Source organism: Eumetopias jubatus, unplaced genomic scaffold (assembly GCF_037043125.1).
Source record: "Eumetopias jubatus isolate StellerSeaLion01/CBP00866 unplaced genomic scaffold, mEumJub1_p1.0 scaffold_9, whole genome shotgun sequence".
Classification (NCBI taxonomy): domain Eukaryota; kingdom Metazoa; phylum Chordata; class Mammalia; order Carnivora; family Otariidae; genus Eumetopias; species Eumetopias jubatus.
Genome location: NW_028274815.1, coordinates 12247617 through 12268876, shown reverse-complemented (window position 1 = coordinate 12268876; position 21260 = coordinate 12247617). Strand labels below are relative to the sequence as shown.

Sequence of the window (21260 nt, the reverse complement as noted above, 5' to 3'; positions counted from 1 at the left end):
TTGCACTCTTTCTTTGTATTTGGCTACAGATACGCAAATGAAAGCTAGCATCTTAGATCCTTTACCATCTTTGTTTTATATAAGCTGGCTGGATAGGAGGGGTTCAGACTTGTTTATCTCACGCAGATTAATAAACAAGGGGTACCCCGGGGCTAGGACCTAAGTCGTACCCCTGACCGGCAAGAGTCACTGTACTTCCTGCTCTTGAAAGGGTTAATCCAGCATTTCCTTTCCACGCCCAGTTAACCACGGCCCCTTCCTGTGACTCAGAAGCCGCAGCGGCCTGGGAAGTTTGTCCGTTGCGCGAAGCCGTAGTGGCGCTGCTTCGGTTGCTCGGCTCGCGGGCGAACATGGCGGCCTCCGAGTCAGCCCCGGCTGTGAGTCCAGCCACCGCGGAGAGCGAGGAGGAGACGATTCTCTATGACTTGTTGATCAACACCGAGTGGCCCTCGGAGACAGAAGTACAGGTGAACCAGGCCCCTCCAGAGCTGCGGCCAGCTTGGCGCGGGCGCTGTCCGGGCAGAGCCGCGTAGCTGGAGCCACGTAGGGTAGTGGAGCTGGGTGGGAGGGGGAGCAGGGCTCCGCCGCTTGTGCTGTCGCCCTGGCAACGGCGCCGCGGATTTGTAACCGGGGTCTGGGTCCCCTAAAGCGGGAGGTACCTGGGGTCCCTCCTGGGCTTCCGAATTCGGTCGTCGGGGCAGAACCTCGGGCTCTGGGGCACGAACCTTCCCATTCCGGATCTCAGTTTCACTGCCTGTATTTGGAGGGGAGGCACAGCTGCTGCCGGGATTCTCGGTGGTCCTTTCCGGGAGGCGAGGCAAGAGCTGACCAGGGCTGATCCTCATCTGCAGTGGGAGAACTTTCCAGGACCCTACAGTCACCTCAGCATCTGGAGGGCCGCCGTGGAGTGCGGCATCAAACCTTTACCCCTCCTTGGTGCTGAACTGCACCCATTCCTGTGTTATTTCAGTGAGCAAGCATTTAATATGCTCGTGTGTCGGGCCGTGTCCCAGATAATGTACGTGTGTGTCCGTCCACGTCCCAGATACTGTGTCGGGCGGTGGGCTTAGAAAGGTGGTAACTTAGGTAGTGTCTGCAGTCTAGATGGCAGACCATCCAGTAAAACCTTTTTCGTCACCTAGTATAATTGCGCTGTGATAGTGGTCTGAACAAAATGCCCCGACAGGGAAGAGTGAGGAGCTGCTGACCTGGGGTTGGGTTCCTTGCTGAAGAAGGGGGTCAAGGGGTTGGTAACCTTAACTGGACCTTAGGGTTTTCAGTCGTTGTGTAGAGAGGGGCCTCCCGGCACAAGGTGAACAGTAGGAACCAGGAACCCACATTTATTCAACATATTTACTGAGTGTCTGTCATTGTTTTAGACTCCGAGGATGCAACAAGATTCCAAAGGACTTTTATTAAAGATCGGGGAGTCCTGACATAGGAGTTCTTTTTTACAACATCTTTCCCGTTTCTTTACTGGAGAAACTGCTCATTTTCCTATCTATAAAGTTTGTAGTTTTTCTTTAACGTCCTTTCCATTACAGTTTTTGCTTGTCTTGAATTCTTGAATAATGTATTCTTTCATGCTGTACATATTGTTTTTCAAGTATATACTTAGTTTCTGTCTTGAACAATGTGAATATTGTAGGGTATGTACTAGGAGGCTGTTGCTGCTGCTATTGGTCAGAAAAGGTTGCATATTCACTCCTTAGCACCCACTGGTTAATTACAGGAATGTTTCAGAATGCTTAACATTATAAATTGATTAAAAAAAGTATAGGGTCAACTTACATCGAAACCTCATAGCACTTTTTTTGGTTTTGTTTTTGTTTTGGTTCTATTGATTTCACCTGCCCAACTTCAAGCTCTTGGAGGGCGATTACATCTGATTCATCTTTATAACCCTCCCCAGGACCAAATTGTGTATTATTGATCAGTGGATAATCAATTCATGTTTGTGTAATGAAATACCTTTTCGGTGCTTTTAAGCTGTATCTGTCTGCACTTACTGTATGTCCATGTTCCTCTCTTAACAGCACATTAGTACATCTTATTTGTAGTGCCTGCTATTGTTCAGCTTATTGTTTAGCTTATTGTTTAGTCTATACTTAGGAACTATTTAATATAGCAGTTGTATATCAGTGTGCGTGTTAGTAGCATTTTCTCTGTGGGTGTACAACAAATACTCAAATTTGTCTCCAGGTACGAGTTTATTAATCCATATGAGCACTTTTCCTGCAAGCAAAAAATTATAGGCCTTTCTAACCCACCCAAGTAGACTGCTGAACTGGCAACCAGTATGGTCTTTGCCCTTGACTTCTTGTCTCTGGACTGGTGTTTCGATATTTGGTGTTTGAGTTTCCAGCTTTAATCCTTGTCCTTTGTCCTGATGAATGCCTGCAATTCCACCGTGTTTACTTTTGCTTTCACTGTTTTCAGTCCTGCTTCTATTTCTTTTGTTTCTAAATAGCGGTTTGTAAATACTGGTAACTTGTACCCTGCACTGAGTATTAGCAAAGAAATGTAACTTTACATATTGTATGAATATTACTAGAAAATTCTCAAATGTAATATTCTTTTTTCCCATTGCAGTCTAGAGGCAACCGAAAACATGGTGCATCCTTTATTGTCACAAAAGCGATTAGAGGTAAGTATAGCTTAATTTTCTTTTTACAGTGATATAGTTAGATAATTTTTTCATTTCATTTATAACTTTGCTGTTTTTGAAACTTTAGGAATTTTATTTATTTTTAAAAAGAGTTTTATTTATTTCTTTGTCAGAGCACAAGCAGGGGGGAGTGGCAGGCAGAGGGAGAAGCAGGCTCCCTGCTGAGCAAGGAGCCTGATGTGGGACTAGATCCCAGGACCCCAGGATCATGACCTCAGCTGAAGGCAGATGCTTAACTGACTGAGCCACCCAGGTGTCTCCAAAACTCTAGCAATTTTAAAATGTTCTTTAGACTTATAGAGCCTGATAAAAATGAATAGCATACATGTTACCCGATTTTAATTTTATATATGTGTATATTTTAATTTTAAGTGGTTTACGTGATGTTTCAGCGACATCTGGTCAGAGTTATTCAGATTAAAAATTTGATGAGCCAGAGCATTCATGTAACTCCTGACAAAGTTTGCATATGAGCTCACAGTATCTGAGAAAATCTTGAGCACTGGCTGCATTACGTTGGTGCTGTGAGAACTTTATTTATATTTATTGATCTAATCCTTTATTAGACCAGCAAGTTAGGTGCTGTTACAACTTCATGTTTTTAGATGAGGAAACTTGTCCAAGGCACTCATTTGGAATTTGACTGCATGTCTTTCTGGCTCCAGAGCTCATCCTTGTAATAATTGGTGAATTTGAGCTACTTACACAAAGAAGATTCAGTTTCAAAGGAGTTAAGTACTTGAAATTATCTTCTCTTATAAGCACTAGCATATTCAATTTTCATTGTGACATATGTTTTAAAATTTTGATAATTTAGAAAATATACACAAGTAATAAAATTCATTTAGAGAAATTCAGAGAATATGGATAACTATAAATTCGAATGAACAATTTCTCATTTTACCACCTGGAGAAAATCTGTTACCCTTCAGACTTTTTTTCGTTGATCTACACCTACATGTTCACACTCCCATACACAGTTTAAATGAGATCATATAAAGCATCATTTGTCTATAGTGTAGTTAATCTTAAAAGTAAAACTGTCAGTTGTTTTACCAGCAAAAGAGGGTTATTCAGGAACAACAGATTTGCAATTCAGGACAAGCAAGTTACAGTAAAACTATAGCCAAGTCTAACAGAGGAGAAGAACATTATTTTCTGGAGGAGGAAGTTGGGAGGGGTTGTTTTGAATGAAAGCCCATTGAAGTAAAGCATTCAGGTGATGATGGTTTCTTACCGCCTGAGTTGCAGGGGGAGTCCATTTCTTGTCGGCAGTGTGATGGTACATCGGTACATCTCTTCCTTCTTGGGGCCTATAACTGATGATACTTTCCTGTTGATGATTCTTCTGTTGAGGACTGACACTTCTTCCTATAATTGATGTTGAGTGTACTGCTCCCCCTTCTAGCCTCCCGACTCTACTTAAGTGAGGTGTCCCTTTATTTTCAGTGTGTTAGAGATTTTGTTTTCCTTGGACTTGTGCATTTTAGGTATTTTTTTTAAACCTTTGCTATAAAGTACAAAATAATATCTTAATTTTTATACAAATATTTTGGTTTTAAAGGGTGACTTCTACTCCTTGGTTTTATCAAAGTCTTTGATGGAATTTAAAATTTCAAACCACATTTCCCACATCTCAAACCACATTTCCCACATTTCCTTTTTGTACTGTTAGGAAATACTTCAAAGGTTTGAGTAACACAAACTTGGGACTTAACATACACAAATGTATGATCTTATAAAAGTTATAGTGTATATTAGATTATATACCTTTATTTTAAGAATTTTGTTCTCCATATTTTCTAATGGTTCAGTCTGCAGTATATTTTAGATTTATGGTCACTGAAACTAATTGAAAGCGATTCCTAAAGAATAGCTGATTCATATTTGGTTTTGCTATTTTTTGTTACAGATCGTTTATTATTTTTACGCCAGTACATCTGGTACAGGTAAGTGTCCTTCAGAGAACAATATGAACGTCAAATGCAAATATTATCCTATTAAGGACTTAAGTTTTCAGAATTCAGTCCCAGATTGTGATACAGATGCTGACATTCAGGTGAATGAAGTAAACCTTTTCAAACAGTTGATACACTGACAAGGTATCTCAGTTGACTTAAGGGTAATTTTTGTCCTTTAGTCATTAGTCAGAATATCTCCGGATGACTTCTGCTTTCTCTGATGAGTGTTCTCAGCCTTATCTTGAATGCCCACATGCTTGGGGAGCTTTTTAAAAACAATTTTGTTCTTACTGTATCAACAATTATTATGGTCAATACTCAGTTGCTGTGTATCAAGGAAGTTCCTTTAGGTTTCAGTTCTTCTGTACTTTTTAATTCTTTTGAGTGTTAAAAGTCTTTTTAGGCATGGTTTAAGTGTTCAGCCTTAAAAGGAACAAAGAAATGATCGTTCTGACAAATGATATAGTTCTGCTTTTAGACAGGTGTATAGGAATTGTTTTATAGATTTATTTAACACAGATTGTTTTTTCCTTAAGGACATCTAATCTTAAAAGCTCCGGAGATAATAGAGTTTTATAAAAGAGACCTTTGACTGTTCTCTAGGATTAGCTCTGATGTTTTTCTGCTGTGTGTGTGTGTGTGTGTGTGTGTGTATATGTGTGTATAAATTTAATTTCTTATTTAATTTTGTTTTTTTGGGGTGTGTGTTCAGTATGATAGGGTAAAGAGATAAGAGCTGAGGGAGGGGCAGGAATGGGGAGGAGTATTTAAGAGGTTGGCTGTTCTTCCTGAGCTCACTGGGTGATCTAGCTTGCTAGTCCTGAACATCTTAGGGAAGTGTGGGCAGAAAATACGTCAGTATAGGTCAATGCCATGAAGTGATTATTTAATCTTCCGATATGTTATTTTCATAGGTAACATAAAGTTAACTGAAAAAAGTTCAGTTTTTGCTCTTGAGTTTATAGTAATTAAAGGTTTCTGGGGAATATTTGTTTCAAGTAGCTTTTTCTTTTAAATTTTTTTTTCTTTTAATTATTAAGTATTATAAACAGACTGAGAATTATAGACCTTGTAAGTCAGAACAAGTTTATTGTGGTATTATCTGCATGTGAATTAGGCAGTTGCTACTGTTTGGTTCTGATAGGCTTTTCTCTCTTTTTATGCAAAATGTTACAACTCCTTGCCCCCCACCCCTCTTCCCCACGGGAGGAAATTATCATCCTCAGTTGATGGTATCGTTCACATGCAAAGTTTCATATCTTTGTTATAATATTTCTGTAACTATGGTATAAAATATTTTGTGTTTTAGAAATGAACATAAATATGCTGAATGTCTATTACTGATACTTTTATCCTACTTTTTTGTTTTCTAATTTCCATGGTGGTTTTTATCCTCTTTTTTTTTTTCCCCACCAGCTTGTTTTCTTTATTTTTCTTTTCCATCTGTTTTCTTTTCTTTCTTTTTTTTATAAAGATTTTATTTATTTATTTGACAGAGAGAGAGAGATAGCGACAGCAGGAACACAAGCAGGGGGTGTGGGAGAGGGAGAAGCAGGCTTCCCGCGGAGCAGGGAGCCCGATGCGGGGCTCGATGCGGGGCTCGATCCCAGGACCCTGGGGTCACGACCTGAGCCGAAGGCAGACGCTTAACGACTGAGCCACCCAGGCACCCCTTCCGTCTGTTTTCTTGATTTCCTCCTGCCCTTCGTTGCTCCTGATTTGTTGTATCTGCTTGTACACTGCCGGTGAATCCTTTCCTCCTGTCTTTTGTGAATGATGTTATTGTGAGCTTGTGCTTGGCGATTCTTACACCACTTGAGTGAAGTGAAATTGCGGTCTGATCTTGCATGTAGTAAAGATTTGAGATTTTTCTTTTTCATAGGGGATTTCATTCCCATCCTCCCACAGACCGAATTCCAGACAGAGATGACATTCCTGAACAACGCATGCGCCCGCCCCCCCCCCCCCCCCCCCCCCCGCCCATGGCGAGGTTTGTCTAGTCCTTCCTCCTCTCATGGAGTGCAGTCATGTCAAGGGGTCAAGGGAGGTGCTGGCCTTGCTGGAGTCTCCCTTTCAGCTGTTCTTTCCATGCCCTTCAGCTCCTTTCCTGTGCCAGGTGTTACCTCCTGTTTTGAGTTCTTGTACCTGTACCCAATTCGAACTTTAAGTTCCCCTTTCATTTCTAGCACTTGAAGATTTCTTTCGTTCTTGTGAGTTTAGCTGTATACCAGAATTTGTTAGACATGAGTCAATTTTTAGGTGTGTGTAACAGGAAGGGTTTCTCGCAGGCTTACTCTGGTATGGTACTGTTATCTTCGATATCTTTTCCTTAGGAAGGACATAAAATTTATGTATTTGAACATACCGCCATGTTTTTCTGGAAAAAGAGGTATGTGGTCAAATTTCAGGTAACTAATTAGTAACTCTTAGTTTTGGCTTTACCAGTATTCAAATCTTATATTCGAATGGAAAAAAAAATCTTATCTTGCTATAGCTCTATATGCTATTTATAATATTTATTTACTTATATGTGTCTTTCATGATTAGATTTTAAGTTAGCTAATGTGTTGTTTCAGGCCTGTGCCTTTTTTGCTCCCTGATGGACTGGTTCGCTTGGTTAATAAACAGATAAACTGGCATTTGGTACTTGCAAGGTAAGGTGTTAAAAATTTATGTGTTTCTCTGCTGGGATTAGCACTTAAGTTTCATTACGGACATTAATTTTGGGGTCTTTTGGCTTGCAGTCTTGATTTTATTTTTATTTTACTGTATGTGAATTCACTTTGTCACATATGATTGGTATCTTTTAAATGTATTAATTCACCTGTATTGAATCATTTTTGTGTACACCTTGGTACCTTTATACTCCTTTAGTTTTAATGTCAAAAGTTGGATAATTGAAGATGCGAAAGCATTTAAAAATGATTTTTAACTTAGAGTCATTCCATCTTTGTTGAAGACTGCTGCAAATATTCACATAGAATTTTTTTCTCTCTCTCGGCCATGAAAGCAATGGAAAACTTTTGGCTGCTGTTCAAGATCAGTGTGTGGAGATCAGGTAATTGTTAATATTACTCATATTTAAAATTTCCCTTGAGAGAGATCAGGTAATTGTTCATATTCTTCATATTTAAAATTTCCCTTGAGAAAATTTTACTTGATTTATGGGAACTAAGATTTTTGAAGGGGCGTATTTAAAGGGATTTTACCATTAACTCGCATAATTTTGTGGGGTGTCAAACACCACTTATGCCAATTACAGGACAAAAGATACTTTGTTAGAGTAGCATGGCCTATTTCCCCAGATCAGTCTGCTGTCACCTGCGAAATTTTACTTTCTCAGGAGACCAGGCATGTCTTCGGAACTCTAGAAGTCACTCTTGTTTGACTGGTTACTGCTAAGTCAGGTGAAGCAGATACTCAAGAAGGTATTGAAGTAGGGACTACTTTGCTCTGTTGGCATAAAGCTGTAGATGGAATATGAGTCTGTGAAAGACAAGGATTACATATTACTTGAGATCAGTGATATTCTGTCATCTTGAGACATTCAGTGGTATTCTATACACATCTAGAAGGCTTCTCTAAGCTGGGCTTTCCATGTACTTTATTTTTTAAAATTTTATTTATTTTTTTTTTAAAAGATTTTTTTATTAGAGAAAAGGCAAGAAGGGGAGGGGGAGGGGGAGGAAAAGCGGAAAAGGAGGGAGAAGCAGGCTCCCCGCTGAGCAGGGAACCTTAGGCAGGGCTGAATCCTAGGATCCTGACATCATGACCTGAGCTGAAGTCAGATGCTTAACCAACTGAGCCACCCAGGTGCCCCTCCATGTATTTTATTTTATTTTTTATTTATTTTTTTAAAAGATTTTATTTATTTGAGAGAGAGAATGAGAGAGAGAGCATGAGAGGGGGGAGGGTCAGAGGGAGAAGCAGACTCCCCACTGAGCAGGGAGCCCGATGTGGGACTTGATCCCAGGATTCCAGGATCATGACCTGAGCTGAAAGCAGTTGCCTAACCAACTGAGCCACCCAGGCGCCCACCATGTATTTTATTTTTAAGTAATAGATCAGTTGTGAAAGAAATAGCAACAATAGCAACTAACTTAGGAAAACTAGTTAATTTTGGGGGGAAATTACCAATAGCAGACAAAATGTGTTGCATTTCTAAAATTAGAGGCTACTTCTTCAGGCAAGGTGTAGCTCTTGGTTTTTTAAAAAATAAGCAATGAGACTGAAATTTCAGGATGCCTAGATACCAGTCAGAACTTTTTTCTGATACTTTATTATTCTTGACTAAGCGTAGTATAATGAGCATTCAGTTGTTATCACACTGGTTTTAGCTTTCTGTTTGTGTAATTTCTTTTTCTAGTTATCCAAACAGACCTGGGCCCCTCAACTTGTGGGGGAGTAGACAGAGGGTTTGTCCGCATTGGAGCATCAACTTCAGATGTGGAGGCTTTGTTTCATGATCCCTCTTACAGTTGTCAGGATGGAGATGATTGACAATAATGACAGCCTTTCCAAACTACATTACTTAATTTGGCATGCTTTGATAGGCAGGTCCCTCTTTTTTAACACAGCATCAGTAAGCATCAGGCTGACACAATTTTTGAACTTCCATTGTTCATAGGAATGGGCAAGTACTTGCTATTCTGTTGCGGTAATGTGAAATGTATCTTTTTGAGAAATGTGTTTATGGTGTCACTTTACAAATAACCGTTAATTGTCAAAATTTCCATCTTCCATGAAATGAGAACATCAGTGGAATGATTTTAGGTGTTAGGGTCAGAATGTGCATGTGGGGATGGGTTTGACCATGGGTTTCTGGAATTCGTTAATAAAATTTTTGACGAGAAGAATAAAAAAAATTTGCTTTTATAAAAGGATTTGCTACTGGATTGTTAGAGTGTAAGATATTTATAAAACTTGTACATATATCCAACTCTAGGAATTCACTCATGTATTTTGAGACTAAGTGGTGAGCAAAGATTTCTAGGCAACGGAAGCGATGCTCATCAAGATCTTATTCATCTGGTGTGTAATTTGCAAAAGCTTTTGATAACATTATTATATCTAAGGCATCTTATATGGTGAGGCATGAATTCCACTAGCAAGCTTTTCAGGAACACACTCCCTATGGACCCACCCCTCCCCCTCAATGTTTAGGTACCAATCCTTTATGCTCCTGAAATCAGCACTATTATACTTAATGATAGGCTAATGCTAATGGTGTTGGGCACTCTCTTGTAAGTGCTTTGCATGTGTTAATAAGTAAGGTGTTTGTAAGTGGGATAGAAGAACCAGATGCTGGGGGGCATTACAGGGCATAGTCCACTGACTTGCTCAGAGTTGGCAAGGAAGAGTGTTTGAGCAAAGATGTGGAATGGTTAGCAAAGAAAAAGGGCAGGGGTAAATCCTCAAAGTAAACCTGATGCACAGTGGCTCTGCCTGAGTTAAGACCTTTGTTCTCGCTATTCCACGTTTGTGTTTTTGTGCTGTGGTGAAGAGCACATACAAGGCAAGATTGCTCCAGTAGTGCTAGTAGTGGGCACCTGGTATTCGGTCAGTATTTGTTGATTGTATTACAATAATGAAAGATCGCTCTAGTGTTCAGGGTCATTATTCGATATTTGGAAGCAGGGTCATAAATAGGAAATGTTTTTGAGGAGAGAAAATGCAAAGCTGAAACACATTTTAGTTGTAGTTCAGAGAGAGCCCTGCCTTTTGCAAGATCATACCAGGGCTGCTGGGCCCCAATATGTTTGTAGTGGGTGGCAGGTGACTCCAGTCCTTTGCTCTGATACGGCATCCCTAACCTGCTTGTGGGTGGGGCTCACATGAATAAAAAGCAACTTCTTGTGAATTGCTACTTTAATTTGTAATTTGGCAGTAATTACATATTATAAGTGCTAATATCTGTTTCCTTTTTTCCTAAATAGTGAAGTAACAATTTCTTATTATGGGCTGTTATAAATACAAGGACTAATTAGGAACCATCACAGAACACAATAAAAAGCATTAAAATAAGGGACTCATAAAAAAAGGCACTCTCCCCCAAATTTGCTTAAGTAAATACGTTTATGAAGTTTTGACAGAACCAAATTTATGTCTCTCTCTCTCCATTTCCCCAGCAGAAGAGCAACTATTATTTGTGATGATATTAAGGATGAAAGTAATAAACACTGACTTAGGTCTAGTTTGTGCTAATTTATACGTATTTATACGTGTCTTCTTTAATCTTTCCCTAAGCTATGAAGTTGCTATTACCCATTCTATTTTATTGAGAGGAAATAAAACTCCTACTGAATATTTTGTCCAGGTTACCCAGGTGAGCTGAAATCAGGTCAGCCTCACTTCAAAGACCATGTTCTTTCCACTGTATTCTACTTGGAGGCTGAATAGTCAATTTCTTGAAGAAATTTATTAAAATATTTATAATTGGCTTTTGTCTGTCATATTCTTTTTTAAAAGATTTTATTTATTTGACAGAGAGAGACACAGCGAGAGAGGGAACACAAACAGGGGGAGTGGGAGAGGGAGAAGCAGGCTTCCCGCTGAGCAGGGAGCCCGATGTGGGGCTGGATCCCAGGACCCTGGGACCATGACCTGAGCCGAAGGTAGACGCTTAACGACTGAGCCACCCCGGGCACCCCATGTCATATTTTAATAAATATTAGTCTTTACAATTTGTTTTAAAAGTGATGCTTAGTCATTTTACCAATATTAGAAAAGAGTTAAGTATTTAAGAAAGAAGAACTACAAATTACGGGTCAGCCAAAATGCTGTATGTTTTTTGCACCTTTTCTGTGTGTGGGTGTGATCTTTAGTCTAACGATACATTCTATACATTCTATTTGATAACCTATTTTCTTGATAACTTATGGGAAGATGTTCATAATATATTAATTTTCAAGTCACATACAGTAATTGCATAATATTTCATTGAGTGCATTAGCAAAATCTAATCTTCTACTGGATGTATTTTTTGTAAATTAAGCTGCATGAATTTCCTTGAGATCTGTATGTATCTGTAATTATTTTCCAGGGATAACTTTATTATAGAAGTTGAATTGCTAGATCAAATAACTGTGGGCATTAAGGTTTTTTGATAGTTGTTACTAAATTATTTTCTAGAAGGTTTACCAATTTTCATTTTTAAACATGTAATTATATTACTTTGGTATATATTTCAAGATCACAGATTTTAAATAGGTCACTGGTAAAAAATATGGTCACTTCTTAAAGCTATTTGATATATTAAAGCAAGACTTTTTTCCCCTAAGTGATTTAAACTTTGTACAATGATACCCTGGTTCTTTACCAAGATCAATCTGTGGAGCTTTAAAAAATATTGTTGCTTGGCCCTGTTCCATATTTGCTGAATCAGAACCTTTGGGGAGGGGCCATGCATCTGTATCATATTAAAAGACCATGCTTAATCTAATTTACGCTTAACATTATTCTATTCCGGATGTAGCTCTGTTTCTCGTGAAATAAGGTTGGAAGAAAACATTGTCACCAATGGAAGGGTCTTATTTGAGCACAAATCCATGTCTGAGAGAAGGACTGGGTTAGTGTTGGGCAGACAAGTTGTCTATTTTATCATTTTTGTGGGGTTTCATAGTACAACAAAATGGTATTGTGGTGAAACTGTTGGCTTAATTTTATACATATTTTGCAGGTCTGCAAAAGATGATTTTACATCTATTATTGGGAAATGTCAAGGTAAGAGTTTCCAAAATATTGAAAAAATGAAAATTTCAAATTTATAACAGTTAACAGTATTCCTTAAATGTCAGAGGAGATATTAATATTAATAAGGATTGTTGTGACTCTATTAAAATAATTTTAAAACTTCTTAACTGATTTCTCTTACTGCCTTAAATGTTGTGCTTTGTCCATTTTGGACATTTTAAAGAGATTTGAAATTGCCTGGGTGGCTCAGTCGGTTAAGCGTCTGCCTTTGGCTCAGGTCATGATCCCAGGGTCCTGGGACCTAGCCCCGCATCAGGCTCCCTGCTCCGAGGGAAGCCGGCTTCTCCCTCTGACCCTCCCCCTGCTTGTGCTCATGTGCTCTCTCTCTCTCTCCTCCTCCCTCTCTCAAATAAATAAAATATTTTAAAATAAAAGTCTGCCAGTTTGGGGATAAAGTATTTGTGTCTGTAGTCTTTTTTTTTCCCCCCCTAATGTACTCTCTCCACTCAATGTGGGGCTTGAGCTCCTGACCCCGAGATGGAGTCACATGCTCTACAGACTGAGCCAGCCAGGCACCTCTAGACTTTTATTTTGAATTCAACGCCAAAAAAAAAAAATATATATATATATATAAATCAAGAGTTGATTAGATACAGACTAGTAAAAAATAATCTGGGATTTGATCATTCTTCTGCTGATATATTCAGCACACATTACTATCATTTATGTATATGAACCATTTTGCAGTGTACTAGGGATATGATTGTGAGCAAAAAGGCACGGTCCCCTACCTCTTGAGATATACAGACACTCAAAATATAATTACTGATTTTGACACATCTGATGAAGGAAAAATACAGAGCAGAGTGAGCGTTTAACTAGGGCTGTAAGATGAGATTGTCGAGAAAAAGTGACTTTGGAAAGCAGCCTAAGGGATGAGTAGAAGTTAGAAGAAGCTGGGGGCGTGTTTCTGTCTGCAGGAGCAGGTATGAAAAGGCAGAGGGAACCTTACAGGAAGAAAATCATTAGGAGGGTGCTATTAGGTAAACGCAACTGCTCTCTGTGTTTTAGTCAGGGACCTGCAGTTCCATCTGTCTGACCATGGGTCAGTTTAACAGTGTCATAGTTGTAGGAATCCTGACCATGGTAATCATGGTTGTTGTGATGACGACAAACATTTATAGTAATCTTACTGTGTGCCAGACACTGTATTTAGGGCTTTATATGCATTTTCTCATTTATTTGGAAGAACATAGTATACATATTTTATCTCCAAGTAGCATTAGGTAAGATGATAAATCCTTGACAGTGAAAGAGCGAGGAGAAGGAAGACATCGATAGTTTTGAAATCTACAAAATGATGGTAATACAGAGGATTTCTCCCAGCTTCCCCGTGACAATGCTGGTCTTAAACTCCTTGTCAGATGTGCCATTAGTGAATGGCTTAGGGCGAGTTTCCTTCTCATCTTTCTCATTTTTGGCCATCCACATGTGCTCAGAAAAATAAAGATCAGATGTTTGAAAGATATTTTTGGTTTTCTTATGAATGGTAATATTCTATTAGTATGTCAGAATTGCTGTATTTCTATAATGCCACATCTTCTAGTGGATAAGGTAGTAATCGTTCTTATGGAGTTGCCTGTATGCATAGTATGTATTACAACTTAAAAGCAAATGTAAAACTGCCTATTTGTTTATATAAACTTACCTCTTGTAATCTGTTCCTTGACTCTGTCCCCTGGATTGTCAGTGATACCATTGTCTGTACCAAGCCAGAAATCAACACATTCTTTCTTTTTTTTTTAATTTTACATTTTTAAAATTTTATTATGTTAATCACCATATATTACATCATTAGTTTTTGATGTAGTGTTCCATGATTCATTGTTTGTGCATAACACCCAGTGCTCCACGCAGAACGTGCCCTCTTTAATACCCATCACCAGGCTAACCCATCCCCCCACCCCCCTCCCCTCTAGAACCCTCAGTTTGTTTCTCAGAGTCCAGTCTCTCATGGTTTGTCTCCCCCTCCGATTCCCCCCCCTTCATTCTTCCCCTACTGCTTTCTTCTTTTTTTTTTAACATATAATGTATTATTTGTTTCAGAGGTACAGATCTGTGATTCAACAGTCTTGCACAATTCACAGTGCTCACCATAGCACATACCCTCCCCAATGTCTATCACCTAGCCACCCCATCCCTCCCACCCCCCACCACTCCAGCAACCCTCAGTTTGTTTCCTGAGATTAAGAATTCCTCATATCAGTGAGGTCATATGATACATATCTTTCTCTGATTGACTTATATCGCTCAGCATAATACCTTTGTTTGATAAATATTTGGCTGCTGCTGTGTGCCAGGCACTCTCCTAGGCGCTGTGTACAAAATGAGGAGTAAGCTATAGGCGACATTGATTGAAGGGTTTGCAGTCTGTCAGGGAAGAGAGAAATACTTCACTGCAGCAGTACTGACACAATGGGGAAGCATTGCTTTTGCTTAACATCAAGCCCTGGGAACCTGTGAAAATGTCTCTCGCCCATCACAGCCCTAGCTCAGGCTTTTAACATTTTCACTAAGTTTTATTTATTTATTTATTTTTTACAACCGTTTCCTGACCAGGTTTTCTTCTGTTTGCCTCTCACTGATCCACACTTCACACTGCTTGCCAAATTGATTGCTGTTAAATGGGAATTCCATCCAGTTCCCCTTCAGATCTGGCTCCCTGCTTTCTAGAAATGTGACCTGGGACAGGTTACCTTACTCTCTGAGACTCAATTATCTGTAATGGCATAACGTTACGGACTGAGTTGTGGAAAAAAATAATAAGCGCTAGTATATGTAAAGCTCTTAGGATAACGTCTGACACATTCAAGTACTTAGGGGACCTTAAGCTTTTATTATCACCACCACTACTAGTCCTGTTATTCTGCCTAGAATCTTTCAGTTGTTCCCCACTGACTGTAGAATACTGCTCATTTTTTCCGACCTTTCAGTCAGTCTGTCCCTTAAAATCCCCCTGCCATACAGCCTGTGTTCTAGTACAAAGCAGCTCGCGCTTTTCCAGCCCCATCGTGCTTTCATGCCTTGGTACAGATAGTTCCTTTTGCCTAGAAGCTCCACTTTTATATTTAATTAATGAGTCTTACATATTTTAGTTCAGGCATCCGCTCTCTTGGGAAACCTTCCTTTCCTGTCCACTTCCTCATCATTTGTACATCTTTCTTAATGTTTTCCTAGGACTTGTTTGTACGTGTATCACCACCCTCAGGCTAATCGACTTTTTCCCCCCTTAATTGTTGATGTGCTTATCTGATTCCTCATTAGACTGTAAATTCTTTGAAGGCAGGGCTCCCATCTTTTGTTTTTTTTGTTCCTCATGCCCAGCGTGCTGTCTCACATAGTAGGCACACAATTCTTGATCCTATCAAGTTTTTATGAGTTTATGTATGACTCCGTATGTATAACTCCTGTGAGTTAATTTTAGAAATTCATGACTGTATGTATATTTATAATTTGTATATACATATATAAAAATTATGGATAATTGTCATGATATTCCTGGTTTTTATTCCCTATGCACACAAATGTGTATATATACCACAAAGAATAGATAAGGGGCTCTATTTGCTTAGTATCCTGTTGAGAATACTAGAAGAGTAGTGTTTGTGCAAGCTCTAGCATTTTCTGAATTTGCTTTCAATTATCTCCTCGCCAACGCTTAACTAAAGTAGACCAGACCTGGCTTATGTAATGTGTAAGGACCAAGAAGTTCCCAGAAGAATAATTTAGGATGGATATTCAATTACCTATATCCAAGTGCTGTGCTTCTGTTGGGTGATGGCTTGGGGAGCCCGCGGTGAGCTGCTGAGAAGCATGTTCAGAACGTTGGAGTGACTCAGACATGAAGGGCCCTTTTGAGCTGTGACTTTAGACACTCACTCTTAGCCAGTATGTAGATTGAGAAAGCTGCAAGTTAACATGAAAATGGGAAGCTTAATCCTCTGTATTTCACACAAATTATTTGTTAGAAGTTTTAGTGTGTACAGTTAATGTGGTAGGATGGGATAATAATGCATTGAGAACTAATGTTTTATATTGTTGGCCTCCAAATGTTTGAATTTATGACCTTAATGCTGCATTAATAGCTTCTTTCCATTTCATATAATTTTGAGGTAATGATCATTTGCTTATTATCTGACTCATCTTTATGAGAATAACTCTCATATGCCAAATATTTCCTGTGTATGCTTGAAGAAAAGGAGCCAGATTGTTGTTAATGCATTTTTGAAACTATACATTGCAGAGTCTGCAAACTAAAATAGGAACTATTTAGTTCCACTTTGATATTTTTCAATTATTGCTTTATAAAATATATGCCATTTGAGAATGTTTTAAATGGGGTTGCATCTTGTTTTGGCTCTGTTTGCCAGGCCATAAATATTAGCCTTCTCTTTCTGCCTTGAATAGTGACCTAAATAATAGCATATGGAATTAGAAGTTTAGATTTTTTTTTTTTTAGAGCTGTACTATGTTAAGAGATTTTTCTCATATTTCTGATTTTGAGATCCCATAAGCCAGAGCTTCCAGTGCTAAGGAGCAGCTTGCCTATTGTAATTTTGCTGAGATCCCATCAGCCCACTGGTGGCCTGGTGGGCCCCATGACAGCCCAAGCTGAGATACTGTTTTTTGCATTTTTGTATTTCTAAAACTGGCTTGAGATTTTGTAGTTTCCATCATATTTTTATTGAGATTCTCTATATATTCCTTATGTTTATGTTTTCCTTTGAATCCCCAAATATGCTTTAATAGTTGTTTTGAAGCCCTTGTCTGCCTATTCCTTAATTTGTATATTTCTGGGTGTATTTCAGTTGGTTGAGTTTTCCCACGTTTATGGATATTTTCCTGCCTCATATGTCTAACACTTTATTTTTTAATTTATTTTAAAATTTTATTTTTAAAATTTGTGATCAGTTGATTTTTAAAAATTATTTAAATTTTTAATTTTTAGTTAACATATGCCATATTATTTGTTACCAGGGTAGAATTTAGTGATTTATCAGTTGCATATAACACCCAGTGCTCTTAATTTATTTTTTTTTTATTTAAAAAAATTTTTTAAGTAGGCTACATGCCCAATGGGGAAGCCAACATGGGGCTTGAACTCATGACTCTGAGATCAAGACCTGAGCTGAGATCCAGACTCAGACACTTAACTGGCTAAGCCACCCAGGCACCCCTTATTTTTTATTTTTTTACTATTTTATTTTTTTCTAACACTTTAGATTGTATGCTCAACATTATGGAGTTGAGTTATTAAATTTTGTTATCTTCCCCTAATAGATTATTGAGTTTTGCTGGGATGTGGTTCATTTTATTGTGGATCAGCTTAATCTTTTAAGGCTTGTTTTTAAGTGTTAGAGTATATGGTTTAGAAAAGCTTTTACTTTGGTGTTAGATTAGTGCTACTTTAAGGTGGGGTCTTTCAGGGATCTCTTATGAGACGTCTGAGTGTGGGTGTGTGTGTGTGTGTCTGTCTCTCTCTCTCTCTCTCTCTCTCTCTCTCTCTGTCTGTCTCTGAAGGCCCAGGGTTCATCTCTGTAGATTTTTATAGCTCCTTCTCTGCCTCGGTTCCCTCTGGAATGCTGCCTTGCAGATTGTATTCAGCTTAGTAGCTCCAAACTCCGTTCTTTATCTGCTGTGTTCATTGAGACTTGCACATGCTGTTGGAGGTCCCTTTTCATCCACCGTGGTCTGGAAGGTGCCTACTGGCTGAAAGTAGCTTCTGCCAGTGACCATAGTCTTGCACTGCCTGTAGTATAACGTCTGAAGATAGTTATTTTGACCTATTTTTCTTTTACAGTAGAAGATCTAATCTGAAACTAGTTACCCTGTTTTTTTTTATGACAAAAACAGTACATATGTGTAACAAATTCAAACAATACGGAAGTAGAAAAAGTAAAAATAAACTTTTTCAATTTGTATTTTTCATAAGAACTTATATTAATTTAATATAAAACCATCTATGGTTATATAAACCTGTATATACATGGATTGACTTTTTTCTTTAACAAAACAAGATCATCTTGTATAGTTTGTTCTCCAGCTTCCTCTCCCTCTGAGTGTATTGATGTCTTTCCCGGTCAGTATGTGCAGATGCGTTTCAGTCTTTTAAATGTAGCCACAGTACTCCATTGTAAGAATGTGAACCACATGTTTTTTATTCCCCTCTTGATAGAAATTGAGGTTGTTTATAGTGACTTGTTTTCTTCCATTTTCTCTTACCTTTGTCCCAACCCCCCCCCCCCCCCCAAGCACTGGAAAACACATCCTGTTTGTCTCTGGGTATAGTATTCAAAATAGCTACTACTATAATTCTTTCCAGAAAGTTACACCTATTTATACAACTATGAAAAAGGTATGATTGAAGCTGTTTCTTTTCTCTACTGTCAGTACCATATGTTACCTATTTAAAAAATATTCGTTATTGGGCGCGCCTGGGCGGCTCAGTTGGTTAAACGACTGCCTTCGGCTCAGGTCATGATCCTGGAGTCCCGGGATCGAGTCCCGCATCGGGCTCCCTGCTCGGCAGGGAGTCTGCTTCTCCCTCTGACCCTCCCCTCTCTCATGTGCTCTCTCATTCTCTCTCTCAAATAAATAAATAAAATCTTAAAAAAAATATTCGTTAGGTTCACAGGCAAAGGAAAAAAACATCTCATTTTCAATTTGCATATTTTTAGTTATTAGGTAGGGCATATGTTAAGTGGCTATTTTTTTGTGAATTGTTAGATCATATCCTTTTGCCTATATTACTCTTAGATTACTTGACTTTATCTTATTGGTGTGATAGTATGAATGTTAACCCTCTGTCATATATGTTGCAAATATTTTCACCCAATCGATTTCCTTTTAAATTTGTTACGGTGGTTTTTTTTTTCGGTCCACAGAACTTTTTTTTTTTTTTTGGTAACTGCATTTGTCACTTTTTTTTCCTGTATAATTTCAGGGTTTCTCTTCGTGGTTAGACCTTTCTCATTCCAGGACTGTAACATTTTTCTCATGTCTTTACTGACACTATTATTTCAAACATTCAGATATTTAGCTTCTCAGCAAGTCTTTATAGCTCCACTGGTTTGCTCTTGCTCACTGGAAGAGATTGTTCATTCAGCCCTTCGTTTTGCAAATGAGGGAGCTGCACCCCTGTGATCTCCCCAAGGTCGTGCCCCTTCATTTTATGGCAGCACTGGGAATAGAACCCAGTGTTCCTTGCTTCTTAATCTTTCCCCCATTTCTCTTTCCAGTCTGGGTGGGTGTACACTGGAGTAGCCTGTCCTCTGTCAGCACTTGAGTGCCTTTTACTAACACTAGAGCGCTGGGCCCTGGGGATGCACTTCTGAACAGAATGGGCCTAGCACCTGGCATTTTGGAATTTATAGTTCAGTGAATAGACGATAACAAGTAGACAAAAACATGCATAATTGTTTGGGAGAAGAGATGTGAAGGATGTGAAATTGTTGGATAGTGGAGAATAATGGGGCCTTGAGGCTGCTTAGACAGGATGGTCAGAGACGCATCCGGTGAAAGTGATACGTATCACTGAGAGATTTGAGAAATTGAAAAACTTTTGAAAAAATTGAGACCTGAAAGATGAAAAGGAGCCAGGAAAGGGCTCAGGGAAAGGGGCTCCAGGCTGAGAAAACAGCACAGACAGAAGTGTAAGGGGAGAAAGAACTTGGCAACTGGGCAGGTTGAAGGGGTCACAGCTGGTGCAGGATGTGAGCGAGAAGAAATGGTTTCACTGTGAACATGGCAGGTGTCAGATTGCAGGCTTGGTTTACCAGCAGCCATTCTGAATACTTCCCAGACAACCCCACTGACACTTGATTTGTAAAAATCTGAACTGTTCATTCCTCTCCAAAACCACACAGTCAGCTGGAAAAATGCGGGGATAAAAACCTTTTTTTTTTTTTTTTTTTTTTTTTACAGTATTAGGTGAAATCTTATTTTGTGTTGAGAACATGTCTTTATCTGGGTCAAAACACATGCTGAGTTTTCTGGAGCTGCTGGTTATAACTAGAAGTAATAGTAAAAACAAATCCCTTTCAGATGAAACTTACTTTAGATAAAGAATGTGGTACATAAATCTGTTTATCCTATCAAAATGCCCCTCTGCCTACCTGTGGTCTCTGTCTCTCTGTTAAATAAATAAATAAATAAAAATATCTAAAAAAAAATGAGATAGGAGGAAAAAACCTATTATCACAGGTAAAACTAATAGTAGAAAAATGTTTCTGTGTTTCTTTAGCACATGAATATTTTTCAGGGCATTAATTTAGCTCCCCTGGTGTTTGTGTAGCATCTGTGTGTAGGCAGGTCTTGTATTCCTGTGCTGTTTATCATTTTGTGCTTTGTTTACTTCAAGTTTGATTTTTTTTTTAAGCTTTATAAAGATAGAGAACTGGTCTTTTCCCTCATTTTATTCCCATTAAAAAATTTTTTTTTCTAGAGCATGTATAGTATTTTGTTTGTCTTTAATATATCCACTAGACCCTCCTGTGTTCAAGGGCCCCTCTTGGTTTTTTTTTTTTTTTCTGTATGCTTTTTACCTGTCGATGAATAGTCAAAGAAACTCCTTGATGTCTGGCATACTTTCCTCCTATACAGAACATCTATTATGTGTATTACACAGATAAGAGGGAAGTCTGAATTCTATAGCACCTCTTCTAGGGGAGAGAACAGTTATGTAATTCACCTTTAGTTGGTAGTCCTTGAGGGATGGTAAACTCTTACCATTCCCTTTTCCTGCTAGTATAGATTTTCCTGAATGAGTTAGTCTTCAATCATTAGTGAACTCTTCACTCATTAGTGAAACACTAGTCACCTTCCGTTCCAGGTTCTAGGATGGCAGTGTTGAATAGGACACTGTCTGTGGATTTCATGGA

At 38.7% G+C, this 21260-nt stretch overlaps 1 protein-coding gene across 1 annotated transcript in view; it reads left to right on the top strand.

Moving 5' to 3' along the window:
* Window positions 1–303: 303 nt before the first annotated feature.
* The window catches only part of NBAS (NBAS subunit of NRZ tethering complex), a 351301-nt gene continuing 330344 nt past the window's right edge, over window positions 304–21260 (top strand). The window contains exons 1-6 of the mRNA XM_028099384.2: window positions 304–467; window positions 2593–2647; window positions 4581–4617; window positions 7206–7283; window positions 7640–7687; window positions 12308–12351. Of these exons, the coding sequence (XP_027955185.2) occupies window positions 351–467; window positions 2593–2647; window positions 4581–4617; window positions 7206–7283; window positions 7640–7687; window positions 12308–12351 (379 nt within the window). The 5' untranslated portion in view covers window positions 304–350. The remainder of the gene's footprint in view (window positions 468–2592; window positions 2648–4580; window positions 4618–7205; window positions 7284–7639; window positions 7688–12307; window positions 12352–21260) is intronic.